Source organism: Lepidochelys kempii, chromosome 7, assembly GCF_965140285.1.
Source record: "Lepidochelys kempii isolate rLepKem1 chromosome 7, rLepKem1.hap1, whole genome shotgun sequence".
In the NCBI taxonomy this organism is placed as follows: Eukaryota; Metazoa; Chordata; order Testudines; family Cheloniidae; genus Lepidochelys; species Lepidochelys kempii.
Genome location: NC_136386.1, coordinates 503,837 through 522,074, shown reverse-complemented (window position 1 = coordinate 522,074; position 18,238 = coordinate 503,837). Strand labels below are relative to the sequence as shown.

Here is an 18,238-nt window from a genome sequence, read left to right as displayed (position 1 = left end):
AAAGAATGGCCTGGCATAGGTCTCACTAAACAGCCTTCTCTCCACTTGTCTGTCTTCTGCACGAGTGAGTGCCCTCTCTCAGTATGCTGCTTCTTGTACTACTTCCTTGGCACCAGAGACAGTGCCATGAAGAGCTCAATGCTGGAGGAGCGCTTTACCCTAACACCAAAGTACTTGGCGTCAAATCGGACAGGCTCAGCTCTGAGACAGGTCTGAGGGTAGCTTGCATGAGGACAGCTGTCAGTCTGATGTCCCTGTCTTTTTTGGTGCGGGGTCTGAAGTCCTGACAGATCTGGCATTTGTTCTTCACATGAGTTGCACCCACGCACTGTAAGTAGCTGGAGTGCAGGTCACTCAGGAGCATAGGCTTGCCACAGGAGGTAAAAGGCTTGAAGACCAGCGAAAGGGGCATGCCTGGCACCTGGGGCGAAAGTCCCTCTATGACAGGAACTAACTATTTACACTAATTATATACACTAAAACTACTTGAATCCATATACACTACACTATGATAACAATGAACACAGAAAAACCTCAGAAAACCAATAGGAAGAAGCCTTGCCAAAGTAACAAGGGCTGTTCCAGCAACTGTCATGGGCTGTAAGAAGGAACCGAGAGGGTGAGGGGCCAGCAGCGTCCCTTATACCACTGCATAACCTGTGGCATCAGAGGGCCATAGAGCCAGCCCAATGGATACTACTAAGGGAAAAATCTACGGCAACAGTGCACATGGTGTGCACACACACTTCGTATGGAATGAACATGAACAAGCAGATGTTTCTGACAGGGCCTCTCTCTGCTTGTTCATGATTTTCTGAGGCTAAAAATCGGATGGGGATCAGGTTGTAGTGCTCTGATCTGAAATTCACAATGGCAAGACAAGAGGCAACGGGTTCAAACCACAGCATAGCAGATTTAGATTAAATCTGAGGAAAAACTTCCTCTAACTGTAAGAACAGTTCAGGACAGGGGAACAGACTGCTTAGGGAGGCTGTGGAAGCTCCTTCCCTGGAGGTTTGCCAAAGGAGGCTGGATAGCCGTCTCTCTTGGATGGTTTAGACACAACAAATCCTGCACGTTGGCAGGGGATTAGACTGACCCCTGTGGTCACTTGTAACCCCAATGATTCTGAATCCTTCATTCATGTCACAGCTTTTCCCTGGGTTGCTGAGATTGTGAATGGGACAAAGTTCATCTAGGCATTCTTGCACAGTCCCCTCTGGACAATGTCCAATGACTTCATTTAGTCAAAGTTATTAGTAGCCCTTTTGTTCTCAAATTCAAAGAGCCAGGCACCAATCTGGGGTCTAACTCAAAATAACAAGGGTCAGGAGACCTGCAGATAGCTCTGAGGCAACTGAGGGCAGTTATTGACCCTGTACTTGTTCTAGCTACCACTTGCAAAGAGATATTTTCTCCTATTGCACTTCACAGATTGCTTCAACTTGCCATATTACATCTATTCCTTTCTATTCCTATTCCAGTGTTTGGTAGGAGTTAGAATTAAAAGCCAACTTTTCTGATGACTCTGAATAGCCTCAGGTTTCCATAAAGTTCCCATTGTATCACTAAGATAGCTGGGGATGAGATGCTCAAACAAATCAGCTTCAAGACCTCATTTACCTGCATGTAAAAGATTTGAGTCTCTAGTTCTCTCTCTTCAGGGAGAAACCCTTCAGTCATGTGAATTTTTTAGGTTGAGAAGACTACACTTGTAATATTATCCAACCTGATGAGAGCGACAAGGGTGCTTAAGGTGGCAGATGACAGTTCATGTTTGTTTCTGTTGACCTGCCCCCTGAGAGTTTTCATGCTCAAAGGAGGGGGCTGAGGCCAGGACTGCCTGGACTCAGTTGCTTGTGAAGGGCCTGCACAGTGAGGAGGCCATTATCTGGTAAAAATCTCCCCCAGTTATAAATGCTGAGTCCTTGACCACCAGGGATAATAGCCACACGTATCTTTGTTAGAGACAACGGGACAAATTTTGTCTGGTGCATACTGAGGAACCTTCTGGCCTTATAAACTTTAGACTATGTGGGTGGTCGTGAGTGCAAAAGTAGTAAATGGTGGAGGCTCCTTACAGCCTGTCAGTTCTTCCACATTTGGGCAGCTGTCACGCTCATCACTCCACAGCTATCTGCTGGGGGGTGGCGGGGGTAGGGGGAGGTGGAGTAGAGGCATGGCAGCCTGCAGCAGAAACTTCGAGCAATAACCTGGATATTTGAGCATGGTGACCCACAGCTGGGAACGCCAGCCCAACAGCCAGGGCATGGCAACCCACAGCAGCAGCAGCTGATGACAACTTGATACTTTCTCAGTCTTGTAGGTCTGTCAGGACACCTCTGCCCCTTTTATATATCTTCCCAGTGTGTATGAGGACAGATAGTTATAGATCGTCTAGGGCAATGCAGACCTCCTAAGGGTAATTTTACAGTACTCATTACACTCTTGCCCGACAGTCTCTTCTCTATTTGGTTTCAATAAAAAATTAAAGTTTACGATTTGGTTCTCTAACTTGGATGTGAAATGCTGACCTTCCTTTCCTAAAGTGGAAGAATTCCCCTGGTGGTGGGAGAGATCTGCATGCTTCAAGAATCAGCACATCTATGGCCTGGTCCTTTCTGCACTGATATGCAATGCTGCACTCTAAAACTGAGGAGGGAAATGGTGCTGAATGTATTATTCATTTTATCCTCCTTTGGGGAGTTTGTCCCTATGATCCTGCTTCAGAGAGAGGAGCAAACCTGAGCTCAGAGACAATCTCCTCAAAAATCCAGTACAGCCTTGGGACACAACTGGGAATTAGACAAGACATTATTGAGTCCAACTGTTAGTCTACAAATTTGAAGCAAAGTTTGGAATTTCCCTCAGAAAAGCTTTGCAGCAGGGAGGGTGGTTGAGCCACTGGCTGCTGTAAAGGCAGAAAAAACTGGAGGGAACATCAGGAGGCAGGAAATAACCCCTGCTCCAGAGACTGACAGGAGGGATTCTGCCCCTAAACTGTAAGACTGAAGTACCCATTGCAATGAATGTGTGGACCTTAGCACAAAAAAGAAAATATATTCCAGGAAGATATAAAACATCCCTTATGTAGCAGCAATGGTTTGGTTAGGTCAGGAAGATTTCTGGACCTATCCCTGAGAAGGGCCTCATTCTTCTGTAAACAGAGTTGGGAAGGGTGCGCAAGAAGTGGTAAGGACTCTTGGCCTGATGTCTCATAAATAAGGCTACGATTTTTTCATGGAGGTCACAGAATCCATGACTTCTAGCGAACTCTGTGAATTCAGCCCTGTCGACCAGGAACTGCAGCGGGGGGACCCCAGCTCCCCTGGAGTTCCTGGCCACTGTGGGCCCCAGGCAGCTCTTAACTGCCCCCCCCCCACAGCTCCCAGCTGCCTTGGGTGGCAGGGCTCCCCTTCCCCACTGCAGCTCCTGACTGCCATGGGTGGCAGGGCTCCCCTCCCCCACTGCAGCTCCTAGCTGCTGCAGGCGGCGGGACACCTGGAGTTCCGAGCAACCGCATGCACTGTGGGTCCTTCAAAGCTTCCAGCGGCCGTGGGTGGTACCTTGGAGCTCCGAGCCCCCACAGCTGGTGGGGGCCCCCAGAGTGGCCCAGCAGCTGCCAAACCTCTGAAGGCGGTGTGGGGATCCCGCAGCTAGGTTCTCTACTTTCTCAGGGATATTTTTAGTAAAAGTCAGGGACAGGTCATGGACTTCCATTAATTTTTCCTTATTGCCAGTGACCTGTCCATGACTTTTACTAATAATATCCATGACAAAATCTTAGCCTTACTCATGAACTATGTTAACCTCTTCCTTCTATATATAGAAACACAGGACTGGAATGGATCTTCAGGGTCATTGAATTCAACCCCTTGATACTGCAGGCAACTTCGTCAGATAATCATATCCATAAACTAAAACTAGTTGGGTTATTTACCCGCACCAATCCTATTGGGAGCCTATTCCAGAAACTCACTGCTCATGGTTAGAAACCTTCTTCGAATTTTCAGCCTGAATGTATGCACAGCCAGTTTATACCCATTTGTTTTTGTGCCAGCATTGTTCATTTTGCTTAAATAGCTCATCTCCTCTCAGGTGTATGTATAGACACCAGTCATATCTCCTCTCAGCCTTCATTTTGCTAGCTACACAAGCCAAGCTCTTTTAGTCTCCTCTTGTAAGACAAGCTCAATTCCCATGATCGGCCTTGGAGCCCTTCTCTGCACCTGTTCCAGTATGAATACATCTTTCTTGAACATGGATGACCCGAACTGCACACAGTTTTCCAGATGAGGTTTTAACCAACGCCTTGAACAATAGCATATCTCCCTATTTCTACTGCAAATACTTATACACAGATATGCCTTTATCTGCATCAGGGACTTGAAATGGTCTTCTTGCTCACCAGCTGAGACTTTGCACTTAGGACCCCAGGGATTGGCCTCCACCTGCTCCTGTATTCACACTGGTTCTTACCTGCATCTGGGACCCAATAACTGTATTATTGCAGGACAACTCTGTCTTGTTGATTGTGTCCAGCACAGCAGTTTTGCCCACAAATTCTTTATTGGCACTTAGATGCTGTTCCAGGAGGTTCTGTACATCAGCACTGTACTGGTTAGTAAAGGCTTCTTCATACTGATCTGTCCAGAGCCGTATCCGGTTCTCCCAACCCTCAGCTGTGTTCTCATCCAGGGCATGTGCTTCAGAAGGAGAATTCTGCATCAGAGAACATAGGGTGAATGAATAGTACTTGCTGGGAGAAAACTCAATCCTAGAAGCTCTGGTGGAAGTGCTGGAGCTCACCAGTCTTCTTCCTCTGTTGCCAGAACTAGAAAAGTGAGTTGCACACCAGCCCTGGGCCCCACTCAAATACTCAGATGACCACATGGGTATCCAAGAGGTGGTACCATTACATTTTCCACTCTCTATCACAGAGCTGCTTCTTACTAGTGAGCCATGGAAAATTTAGCGTTGGGTGAAACCCATAAGGGACACACTGCTTGAGTTGTCCTATATGGAAAGGAGACAGACTCAGAGGCATGGGGAACAGAGAAACAAGACCTGTTTTTCTCACTTGCCTCATGACCTCCTCCTTTTTCCCTGCTCCTCTTGCCTACTCTTCCCTTTCCAGCCCTTTATTCCCCACTCCTCATTTTGCTCTCGCCCCAACATTCCTTCTATAGTTCCCAACCCCAACAACAGAAAGGACAAAACACTAAAAGGTAAATGTTTAAGAATAAAAAGTAGCAATAAGCTAGTAAAAATGCACACTTGTGTAGAGGTTGCAAAAAGGGAAAGGCAGAAATAACAGAACAGGTGGAGGATTAAATAGTAGAAATAGACACATAATAAAATTGTTTATATTTTGTTATTTTTAACTAACACTTCACTCCGGCTTGGAACATTACAGCTGTGCCCATTGTCCAAGGGTTCATCATCCTGTGTCTTGATTCCTGCAACATCCTGCCCTCTGATCTTGACAAATGCAATCTTGCTCCACTCATATCCATTAAGAATGCTGCTGCTAAGATCATTTTCCCAGCCCGCGGTGGCCAACCTGTGGCTCCGGAGCCACATGAGGCTCTTCAGAAGTTAATATGCAGCTCCTTGTACAGGCACCGACTCCGGGGCTGGAGCTACAGGTGCCAACTTTTGAATGTGCTGGGGGGTGCTCACTGCTCAACCCTTGGCTCTGCCACAGGCCCTGCCCCCACTCCACCCCTTCCCCTTCCCCTCCCCTGAACCTGCCATGCCGTCGCTCCTCTCCTTCCCCCCCAGAGCCTCCTGCATGCCACGAAAACAGCTGATCAGGAGGTGCGGGGAGGGAGGGGGAGGCGCTGATCGGCAGGCCGGTGAGCAGAAGTCGCTCAGGGAATGCTGATGGGGGGGCTGCTGATGTATTACTGTGGCTCTTTGGCAATGTACATTGGTAAATTCTGGCTCCTTCTCAGGCTCAGGTTGGCCACCCCTGTCCTAGCCTGTCACTTTGATCGTGTCTCTCGGTATCTCTCCACCAGCTCCATGCTCTCTACTGAATCAAATGTAAGTTGCTTGTATTCACTTTCAAGGCCACTCAGGATCAATCCCCACTTTACATATAATTTCTCATTTGCTGCCAACTCCTGCCTCCAATTGACCCGTGATTCCAGCCTCCATCACCTAATTGTAAAGTTTTCACAAACAAGCACCTTCGTGCTTTCTCCCAGGCTAACCCTGCATTTGCAAGGCACGCACCATAAACACTTACAAAGCTGCCTCATTATCCTCCTTCAAATGCTCCTTTGCTGGGATGCCTAGGAAGAACCCGACAACAGTCAGGCTGCTGGTGTGCTGAGACCCCTGCCTACCACTAATACTCTCTCACAGATTCCCTGTGATCCCACACCTCTGTATACATCTGTTTCTTGTTTCACACTTAGATTGTAAGCTCCTCGGGGGCAGGAACTGTCTTTTTGTTCTTTGTTTGTACAGCACCTAGCACAATGGAGTTCTGGTCCATGACAAGGGCTCTAGGTGCGACAATGATGTAATTAATAAATAACTATAAAATAAATATGTAAGTATACAATATTAGCACTGTTACCTTGTCCTACCTTCCCTTCCATGGTTTTCACACTCATTTGCTGCATTCTCTCAAACCAGACTGTGTTTTACATGTTAGTGCAGCACCCAACACAGTGGAGGGCTCTAATCCTGAGCACAAATAACGTGGGTGCAGAACGGGCAATGAAAAGTGGCTAGAAGCATGGAAAGACCTCTGCATAAGATGATACTGAGAAGACTGGGATTGTAGTTTTGACAGGAAATGAATGAGGCCATGATAAAGGCATTATTAAAAGTGAATGAGAGAGAACGTAATTACGTGCTCCTGTTTACCCTCTCCTATAAGACTACAGCAAGGGAGCCAAACAATAACATTGGAAGGCAATATATTTAAAAGGGAAATTCTTTTTACATGACATAATTAACCTATGGAACTCTCTGACACAAGATACCGAGGCCAAGAACTTAGCAGGATTCATAAAGAACTGAAATGTTTTTGGAACGGATACTTCAGTGACAGGCACCACAGAATAACCTCAGAGCATAATAAGAACATTCACAATTATGTTAGATCAGATAAACAAAGGATAACAATATTCAGAAGCTTGAGTTACATATATAACTGTCCACTACAGGATTTTGTGCAACTTCCTCTGAACCATCTGATATTGGTGACTATCAGAGCCAAGATACTGAACTGGGATGGTGAGACATACCAGGGTACAATCCAGACTAATGAGCTGCTGTGTCACCCCTGCCCTCTATCCTGGGGTGCCCTTTACAATGCTTTGCTGCCGTAGCCTCCAGCCTAGACTGTACCCTGGTATGTCAAAGTGACGCAGCAAGCAAAGTTTATGCACAGCTTGTTATTTTAAATGAGGCTTACACTTTAAGCACTGGTACACCAAATTTTGAGCGAGTCTCAAGTGTGGTGGCTGGAAACAGTCAAAGAGAGGTGTTGTCTGTGCTGCAAGAACACAAAGAGGGGTTTTCTAACAAGCCAGGGAAGACACTTGCTAACTCATAAAAAAATCATTACAGAAGGGCCACAGCCACCTTTTCCAGCAGACCCTACAGGGCCCACTGTCAAGGTACAGTCAAGGAAATACAAAGCATGGTGGACCTAGGAGTAACCCCAGCGTGGCTGGCAGGCTGCAGTTGCACAGACACTCAAGGTGTGGCTTGCACACTCAAAGGCTGTTTGTGAACAATCCAAGTGGGAACTCCTTCAGCAAGACATTGTACGGCACCCAAAGCTGCAGGGCAGGGGTGACATAGCTGCTCATTAGTCAAGATTGTACCCTGGTACATCACAGATGGACCTTGGTCTGATCTGATAGGATAAATGCTACATTTCTAGGACAGTGCTTTGGTCCAAATGTAATCCTTTCCCCAGAAATGGTACTTGTGAGACAACCATTACCAACCCAGAAAGCCTGAATACTTGCATTCATCCATCCCAGTTCATGGGGCATGGAGAGGAACAAGACCATTTCTGTTGTGGACCCCAATATTATTTAAACTTAACGTACAAGTACATTAGATTAGATGAGTCAAATGACAGCTTACCTCACTAGATACTGGGCCATGACTCAATCCTGCATTCTCACACCTCAAAATCTCTCCTCACAGGTGTCACTGATCAACCTCACCCTAGGTGGCAGGATGGGGTTTACCCAGCAGAGAGAAATTGATAAGCCCTCTCAGATGAAAGCAGAGTTCACCAACCAATGGGAAATTCCTCTAACACCAACTCAGAAAGGGTTCCTTTCTGGTGCGTGAAAGGTCAGGGCTTATCCAGAAGCTAGTGTCAGAATCAGAGAGCCCCAGACAGACAAATCAGGAAAAAAACTGCTGAGAGAAGTGACACAATCATGCAGGCAGCTCAGTTCCACTCACCTTCATCCGCAGAGATTTCCGTGAACCTTCTCGAAAGGCCTGTGCCCAAAACAAGAGAACGATGCCCATCAGTATTTATACCCTTTCTTTAGATTTCTATAAAGCTCTCTCCCCCACCACTCGATGGAGTCCAAGGATCACATTTAAATTAGATAACATTAAACATGTAAATTACTCCCAGCCCAATGGCCCAGAGATCACAGCATTTCACAAAAAAATGGCAGAAGCCACAGGAAGATTTAAACAGGAAGTGCTGGACCTGAACAGAAAAGCTCCACAGAAGGACTCCAGCAGACATTCTCAGAGAGGGAGTTTCACAGACAGTATTCCTGAACTGAGAAAGTTCATCCCCCCTGACCTGACTAAGGAAAAACCTTTGGACCACGAGAAAGAGTGAGCTGACCAATCTCAACTGCCTTGGTAAGGAGGAGGGTCGGGGACCATCTCTCATTGAGCTTTATTATTCAGTAATTCTAAGAATTGAACCAGCTGGTTTATCAGCAACCACTGCAGATCACAGAGGGATGGTGCTATCAATTCCTTAACCCTTACAAGTAAGCCGTATTCTGCTATCTCTGTGGCGGCAGATCAATTTCACGGAAAGCCCAAGTAAATAGCAAACTACACTAATCAAGCTGCTGGTGAAGAAGACATAAATAACATGTATTGTCTGCTTCACAACACATACAGGCATGACGAAGAACAATCCAAAGCAATTCAAAATCCCCAAATCCTTTCATCAGCCTCATACCATCTCAAAGAAAGCCACCCAGAAGTGCCACAACTTGTGGGAACTCCAGAAAGGGGGCTGTTAGACAATGAAAAGCACCCATGGAGATCTCCTTCCCAAGAATCAGCCCACCCCCACCAGAAACTGCATCCCAGACACACAGCACACACCTCTGAGAAAAAAAGAACAGTGTCCTCCTAACGTTTCAGTCCCATCATATCAATGAACCTTCTGCCACAAGCAGATGTGGACCCCTGAACAGGTTTTTCTGAATTCTGATGAACCAGCAAGAAAAACGGAGATGCAATTCAAAACCAAACCTAAAGCCTCTGAATGCCAAAGGGCAGTACAGGGAAACAAAGGGGAAGACAGATCAATCTGCAAGCTCCAGGCTGGGGTGGCTAAGCAGCTCATAAAGATGAGGCAGTGGTGGGACATGAGAACTTCCTTTCCATACAGGCTTACTTGGAGTAACCAAAGGATGACCCATTTTTGGGCATGCTGACCGCAGCAGGGGTCAGCCTGCACTCACCAATACTGTGCCCAGCATTTGGTCTGGGATGTTTTTGCCATGTTCACATACCTTGATCTTCTTGGCCTTTGGTGCAGTGCGAGCTTTCTCCATACTCCTCTTCCGCTTCTTAGGTTTGTTTCTACGGACCCGATTAACAGTGAGAGTGATGCTTGTTGGTGTGTGCTGCGTAGCTGTGTACAACACTGTGGAGGGAGAGAGTTCCTCATCCCAACTCTCGGTTGCACTACTGTCTCCACCTGCAGGGAGGAGTATCATGTTAGCAACTTTATGTCTATCTTGGAGAGATCTGCATGCTTCTTGGTCCTCCTTCACAATGATTTGCTAGCTAGACATTGCTCCTCAACCTCAGAGCCCCGCAAGTTCAACCTCCCCTCCGCCGCTCTCCCAACCTTCTGACACTGCACAAGATGATATTACTGCATATTTGGTCTCTCTGCCCCGCAGAGAACTTGCCACATCCCTCGACTCCCAAGGGTGGAGAGAAAAAGACACATTATTGTGTTTATCACAGCTACAGGTGATAGCACTGAGAGACAGTAACAAAGAACCTTCTGGCCCTGTTGGAGGAGACAACAGTGTCACCTTTACTCACAGCATAAACGCAGCCTTACCTGACACATTGTCCTGCTTCCGGCGGCGGAGTCTGATCACTTTTCCCCTGCTCATTCCCCTGCAAAAAGAGAATGAACAATTGAAGCCAGTTTTGTAAGGGTCAGTCAACTTGAAAGTCAACCAGATGTCACAAGCTGCATGCCCTGCAAGGGGCCCAGGGTGATAAGAGCATCAATTTGTCATTCTCATCTCCACTCCTAGTGCCACCAACACTTGTCAGGTTGACAGAACAAAGGGGGAGGACTGATACTTGGCAAAGCACTTGAGAGAACACTTCAACCAGCAACAGAAAGTTGATCCCCAACTCAAATGTGATGGTCTGGCAATAGAAGTGAAAGCAGGAACCGTTCCGTTCTGCGATGTATCAGAAGTTACCTGCATTTGTCACACTTGATGAGGAAGCCATCTTGAGACAGAGTGCAGTGACACCAGCTGGGAATGGACTCTCCCTCTGAGGAGCTCTCACTGTCCCCAGAGTTCTCCTCGTCAGGTGAGTGCAAGCCATTCAGCTCGGCCCGAGGGATGATAGTCTGAACTGGGGGAGATGCTGGAGGGGTCGGAGGAGGAGGAGCTCCATAATTATGATCCTGAAAATAAACATTTCCATCAGTATTATTTTGAACATAGGGAGTTCAAAGTCTTAGAGTATGTCTACACTGCAGCTGTGCTGCTGAAGCACTTCTGGTGAAAGTGCTTTAAGCCGACAGGACAGAGCTCTCCCATTGGCTTACTAACTCCTGCCTCCGCAAGAGGCAGTAGCTATGTTGACAGTAGAAGCTCTCCTGATGACATAGTGTTGTCCACAATTTACATCACGCTGGAGTGTGGCTTATTCACACCCCTAAGCGACATAAATTATATCAAAGTAACTTACAGTGTAGGCATAAACTCAGTTCTAACTCAACAGCCATCCAGGAAACCAACAATCAATCTGAATGGAAAACAGCCTGCAAATAGCTTGAAGCAATAGCTCTGAGAGACGTGAACTGCACAATTTGTCTCAATGGGCTGTTGACATTGAAACCTCTGAGAACAATTCAAATGTCAATATTGACTGTTTCTCTGCTAATCGTTTTGAAAAAACTTCCAGCTAATGTGCTTAACCCAAAATCTCAAACCACTTTCCATGCTTTCCCTCTGCATATCTCAAGTCTTCAACTTCTCCCCAACCTTTTCAAGTTCTGACAGTTGTGTTCTCAATATGAAAATCTGCAGCACACTAAAAACCAAGTGTGAAGACAGTGTAAAATAAATTGCAGTTGGTATCAAACACTACCAGCGAGGATACTGTGGAAGGTGTTACACATTCATATGGTTCATTCAACAAAATCCTCCATTTTAAAATTTAAAGGAAGCTGTTGCAGATTTTCCTATTTGCCTCACAGAGCATTGCAGGAAAAGACAGTTACCTTTTCTGTAACTGGTGTTCTTTCAGATGTGTTGCTCATGTCTAGTCCACAATAGGTGTGCGTGCTCACCACATGCACCAGTGCCGGAAGTTTTTCTCCTAGCAGTAGCCGTAGTGGGGAGCGCCCCCCCCCCCCCGACACCTGGAGTGGCACCTGCCTGGCGAGGTATAAGGGGAGCTGCACGCTTCCCCCTACCCTCAGTTCCTTCTTGCCAGACAACTCCGACAGAGGGGAAGGAGGACGGGGTGTGGAATAGACATGAGCAACACATCTCGAAGAACACCAGTTATGGAAAAGGTAACTGACTTTTCTTCTTCGAGTGATTACTCATGTGTATTCCACAATAGGTGATTCCAAGCTATATCTGTTGGAGGTGGGTAGGAGTTCACAAGTTCCCACGATGGAGTACCACCCTGCCGAACCTGGCATTATCCCTGGCCTGGGAAATGATCACATAGTGCGAGGTGAACATGTGAACCGAAGACCACGTGGCGGCCCTACAAATGTCCTGGATGGGGATATGGGCCACGAAGGCAGCTGACGAGGCCTGCACCCGAGTCGAGTGTGCCCTCACAATGGGCGGCGGGGGGACCCCCACCAGCTCATAACAGGAACGGATGCATGAACTGATCCATTTAGAAAGGCGCTGAGTGGAAATCGTCTGACCCTTCATGCGCTCAGCCAAGGCGATGAACAATTGCGAAGACTTTCTGAACAGCTTGGTCCGCTCGAGGTAGAAAGCCAGAGCCTGCCTCACGTCGAGCGTGTGGAGACGGTGTTCCTCACTAGTAGCGTGAAGCTTGGGGCAAAGAACTGGCAGAGAAATGTCCTGACCCATGTGGTAGGCGGAGACCACCTTTGGAAAGAATGCGGGGTGTGGGCGGAGCTGGACCTTGACCTTGTCCTTATGAAAAACCGTATAAGGAGGTTAGGGCCCTGAGCTCCGAGACTCGCCTTGCTGACGTGATGGCTACCAGGAAGGCCACCTTCCACGAGAGATGAGACCAGGAACACGTGGCCAGTGGTTCAAACGGGGCCTTCGTGAGATGAGCCAGCACGAGGTTTAGGTCCCACTGTGGATCCAGGGGCTTGGAATATGGGTAGAGATGGTCCAAACGCTTAAGGAACCAGCCGGTTATAGCATGGGAAAACACTGTGTGCCCTTGCACCGGGGGATGAAAGGCCAACATGGCCACCAAGTGTACCTGACTGACAAGGGTGCCAGTCCCTGGGCCCTCAGGTGGAGGAGGTAATCAAGGATAAGCTGGATAGGGGTGGCCGTCGGGGAAACACCTTGCCCTGCAGCCCACCTCGAAAACTGAGACCAGTTTGCCACATAGGAGCGGCGAGTGGAGGGCCGTCTACTTTCGAGGAGGACATGCTGAACCTGTTCCGAACACGTCCTTTCCTCGCCACCTAGCCCCTGAGCAGCCAGGCCGTGAGGTGAAGTGCTGCTAGGTTGGGATGGAGGAGGCGGCAGCCCTGGCCCTGAGAGAGGAGGTCTGGCGGAGCGGCAACTGCCATGGCGGAGCTACCGCCAGCCCCGAGAGGGTCCCGTACCAGTGTTGCCTGGGCCACGCCGGGGCAACGAGGAGGACCCTGGCTTTGTCTGTCTTTATTTTCTCCAGAACATTGCTGATCAGAGGGAACAGGGGAAAGGCGTAGAGGAGCTGGCCTGACCAGGACAGGGTAAAGGCATCGGAGATAGTGCCCTTCCCTAGGCCCCCCCTGGAGCAGAAACGGGGGAATCATCGGTTCTGCCTGGTCGCAAATAGGTCCATCTGGGGAGTACCCCACCTTCGGAAGAGCTGGTGAGCCACTGCCGGGTGTAGAGACCACTCGTGCTGAGAGGCAAAATTCCTGCTCAAGCGATCCACCCTGACATTCCAGGCACCTGGCAAGTGGAAGGCTTTTAGGTAGATGTTGTGGGCTATACAGAAGTCCCACAGACTGAGGGCTTCATGGCAGAGGATTGAGTTTCGTCTTGTCTGTTGATACAGAACATCGAGGCCGTGTTGTCCGTGAGGACCCTGACTACCTTTCCCTCCAGGTGCGAGTGGAAGGCCATACATGTCAGTCACACTGCCCTGAGTTCCTTGACTTTTATATGAAAGGGTAGGTCTTGTAGAGACCACAGGCCTTGGGTCTGAAAGTTCCCCACATGGGCCCCCCAACCCAGGTCCAACGCATCGGATAGCAGCTCCAACGACGGGACCCTGTCCCTGAACGGAACCCCTTGGGGCACGTTGTTTGGGGCGGACCACCACCACAGGCAGGTGATCACCGAGTTTGGCACGGTGAGGACTTTGTCCATTCTGTCTGTGGCCTGGGAGAACTGCGAGGCCAACCAGAGCTGGAGGGGCCTCATTCTTAGTCTGGCATAATGGAGTGCATCTGTGCACGCAGACATGTGACCCAGCAGTTGCAGGCAAGCCCTGGTTGTCATCACTGGGAACCTTGTGACCGAGTCGATGAGCCCTTTCAGGGTCTCAAACCTGTCTGGTGGGAGAGACACCCTGGCCGACGTTGTGTCCAGTAGCGCCCTGATAAACTCTATGCATTGGACTGGGACTAACATGGACTTGGCGTTGTTTATCAACAGTCCCAGGGCAGTACATGTGGACAGGAGGAGCGCCACATGATCCCTCACCTGCGACCGGGAGGTGCCTTTGACTAGCCAGTCGTCCAGATATGGGAATATTTGGACCCCCTGGCATCTGAGGTAGGCCACTACCACCGCCATACACTTTGTAAAGACGCTGAGGGCAGTGGACAGACCAAACAGTAGGACCGTGAATTGGTAGTGACTCCGTCCCACCACGAAACAGAGGAAGTGTTTGTGCCCCTCGAATATGTGGATGTGGAAGTACGCGTCCTGTAGATCGAGGGCAGCATACTTGTCCCAGGGATCCAGGGAGGGGATGATGGAGACCAGGGAAACCATGCCGAACTTGAGTTTCACCATGTAGTGGTTCAGGCCTCGCAGGTCCATGATGGGCCTGAGCCCCCCTTTGGCCTTCGGGATAAGGAAATACCGGGAGTAATACCACTTGGGCACAGCCTCTATAGCTCCTAGGTCCAGGAGCCGCCCCACCTCCTGCTCGAGCAGAGCCTCGTGAGAGAGGTCCCCCAGGAGGGATGGGGGCAGAGGTGGGTTGGGCGGGGAGCAGGTAAATTGAAGGGTGTAACCTTGGGAGATGGTGTTGAGGACCAATTGGTCCGAGGTGAGCCGCGACCATTCAGGGAGGAAAGCACACAATCGATTGGGCTTTACTGGGGGTAGGTCCCGTCTGAGAACCAGCAGGGTCCCCCCGAGCATCCTGTCAAAAATGCCTTTTGCCTGCCCGCCCGCCTGCCCTTAGAAGACCCAGGCTGGGGAGCAGGCTGAGATTGCCGTTGCGGGCACTTTCTATAGTCCCGCCGCTTTTTGTGGGCAGCCTCGTACTTTGGGAGGGCGGCCTGGGCAGGAGCCTGCTGCGGCTTGAACTTGGGTTTTGCCGGAGGAGGGACATAGAGGCCCAAGGTCTGGAGGGTCGTGCAGGAGTCTTTCATGCCATGCAGCCTTGTGTCTGTTTCCTCAGCAAACAGAGCCTTCCCGTCGAAAGGGAAATCTTGCATTGATGACTGCGCTTCGCTGGAGAGGCCAGGGAGCAGAAGCCATGACGCCCGTCTCATGGACACCACTGAGGCCATGGACCATGCGGCCGTGTCCGATGCATCTGAAGCGGCCTGCAGGGATGCCCTTGCAGCCGCCGCCCTTTCCTCCACAAGTGCCTTAAACTCCTTATCGCGCTCCCGGAAAGAGTCCTCAAACGTGGGGAGGGATTCCCAGAGTTTAAACTCGTAGTGGCCCAGGAGAACCTGATGGTTTGCTACTCGTAGCTGAAAGCTTGACGAAGAATAAACTTTTCTCCCCAAAGTATCCAGCCTCCGAGAGTCTTTCTTCTTGGGGGGTCGAGGCTGGTTGCCCCTGCCGCTCCCTGTGGTTGACCGACTTGACCACCAAGGAGTTGGACTCCGGGTGGGTATACAGATATTTGTGTCCCTTCGTGGGTACAAAGTACTTGCGCTCCACCTTTTTAGAGATGGGAGCCAACGAAGCTGGTGTTTGCCACAGGGCATTTGAAATTCTTGCCACCCCTTCATGGAGAGGCAAGGCCACCCTGCCCGGTGCTGAAGGGGACAGCACATTGAACAGGGAGTCTGAGGGCTCTTCCATCTCCTCAGCCTGGAGGTGGAGGCTCGCTGCCACCCTTTTTAGGAAGTCTTGGTGGGCCTGGGAGTCCTCCTGCGGGATGGAGGGGGGCGAGGCTGCAATCAGCTCCTCCAGATGGGGCGAGGCCAGTGCGGTGCTTTGGGTGTCATCCTGCACCGGAGGATCCACCACCTGGACGGACTCCAGGCATGGTACCGAGGACACAGGTCCCCCCGACCTTTTTTCTGGTGGTCGAAAGAGGGATGCCGACGGTGCTTCTGAGGCCCCGGCGGCCACGGTGCCTGCTGGTACCACTGGGCCGGCCACAACACTTGGTGCCATTACGCTTGCTGAGGCACCAGTGGGGCCAGCTGTTCAGGCTGGCTAGCTAGGCCTGTAGACGAGCAGCTGTGAGGGGAGGCCAGGCTGGGAATGATCCGCTGCTGCCTCTGGACCAGGAGTATCGGCGGTGCTGGGATCTACGCCAGCCACGGGACCACGATCTCGATGCGGAGGAGCGGCACTGACGGTAGTAGTTGCTTTGACGGGAGGACCCGCGTCGGTGAGATGCAAGCATTCGATGGCCGGGCTTTGGTGCCTTGGCGGGGACTTGGAACAGGAGTCCGAGAGGGAACGGCATCAACGATTGTGTTGCAACCAACTGTGGTATGTCCTGTGAGACGAGGACCGTTGGCGACGTCTGCCACGGTCCCGGCGGTATTCGCTTCGCAAAGACAAGCGGTGCCGGGAATCCCGGTCGGACGGCACCCATCCGGACAGTCTGGCCGGTATTGAGGGCAATCCACATGGACTGAGCCCTGAGTGGTGTCGGGAACGTTCCCTCAACTGAGACTGGTACTGGGCCATTGGTGACTATGGTGATCCCAGTCGTGGCATGGGGCCAACATCGGCAGAGCTCCGAGCACCGGCATGGACACGATGTCCCTGGCTGCCTGGAGGGCTTTGGGTGTAGATGGCATCCGGACACCCGGAGAGGCCTGCTCCGAAGGGGCCGGACTACTCTGCTCAAAGTGAGTCGGAGGCCTAGAGCCCGATGGGGATCAAGGACTAGCTGACATGGGCCTAGCCTCTCTCCCAGACTTCCTCTTTGCAACGGCACCGAGGGGAGTCTTTCCGGTCCTCTTGGCGTGCCCCATGGATGGGGAGCAGTGCCGACTGGACGATAGTACCAGAGGGTCTCCACGTACTGATGCCGCAGTGCCAGGTACCAGTTTGGAGTGGCATGCTGGGGTTGGGGCCAGCGCCGACTCCATCAGGATGGCCCGGACCCTAATGTCCCTTTCTCTTTTGGTCCGGGGCTTGAAAGACTTACAGATCTTGCACCTTTCGCTGATATGGGTTTCTCCCAAGCAGCGCAGACTATCCGCGTGCGGGTCGCTCCTTGGCATAGAGCGCATACAAGAGCCGCATGACTTAAAGCCTGCGGTGCGGGGCATGCCCCGGCCTGGGCTCAATGACTGACTGACTACAGGTACTACTGAACAAACAAAGAGTTCTGGGGACGAGCTGCAGCAAGGCTGGGGCTGAGCAGTTCCGACAACCTTCACTGATGGCAAGAAGGAACTGAGGGTGAGGGGAGAGCAGCCCCCCTTATACCGCGCCAGGCAGACGCCACTTCAGGGGCTGCAGGGGGGTGCTCCCCTCTACAGGCACTGCCAGGGGGAAAATTTCCGGCACCGGTGCATGTGGCGAGCATGCACACCTATTCTGGAATACACATGAGCAATCACTCGAAGAACCACCAGGGGATCTTGCCACTGAATCTACGTCAAGCTTGCTGAAGAGAATGTGGGGCCTTGAGAGTAACTAACACACAAAATGGAGCAGGTATGGCAGGACTCAGTCACACTGCAGTTGCCCCAAAACAAGCTAAACCAGCAGTTTTCAAACCGGGGCACACATACCCCTAGGGGTACATGAGCTCTCATCAGGAGGTATGCGAGAAAAATCCTGTAATGGAAACCAACGCATTTTATTTAGTACAGAGGTTTAGTATTTGGGGGGCAAGGAGGAATGTTCTGGGGGGCAAGCAGCAACACCAGCCCCTGCACAGCGTAGCTTGGAGAGGGACCTCCACTCCCTGACTCACCTTACCAGGCCAATTTCGAACTTTTTGAACTGAGCCTCCCCTTGGAGGTACAATTTTTGGTTGCGCCCCGACCAACCAAGACAGACTGCGTGGCCTGCTGAGATGAGGTTTGCCCCACAGTTTGAAAACCTCTAGAAGCTGTTGCTAAATAGAAGGCAGAAATCTGGGGAGGCACGTGACCCCACATGCCCGCACCCAC

The 18,238-nt window shown here is 50.4% G+C and overlaps 1 protein-coding gene across 7 annotated transcripts in view; it reads right to left on the bottom strand.

The window, feature by feature from the left end:
* Positions 1 to 18,238, bottom strand: part of SETD5 (SET domain containing 5) — a 173,443-nt gene that overhangs the window by 73,657 nt on the left and 81,548 nt on the right. For 3 of the 7 annotated variants that reach the window (XM_073350785.2, XM_073350778.1, XM_073350781.1), the window contains exons 4-8: positions 10,701 to 10,912; positions 10,325 to 10,383; positions 9,762 to 9,949; positions 8,449 to 8,487; positions 4,480 to 4,722 (exon numbers count right to left, since the gene is read on the bottom strand). In XM_073350785.2, coding sequence (XP_073206886.1) covers positions 4,480 to 4,722; positions 8,449 to 8,487; positions 9,762 to 9,949; positions 10,325 to 10,383; positions 10,701 to 10,912 — 741 coding nt within the window. The remainder of the gene's footprint in view (positions 1 to 4,479; positions 4,723 to 8,448; positions 8,488 to 9,761; positions 9,950 to 10,324; positions 10,384 to 10,700; positions 10,913 to 18,238) is intronic. The other 4 variants (XM_073350779.2, XM_073350782.2, XM_073350783.1 and 1 more) reach the window with 3 other exon arrangements.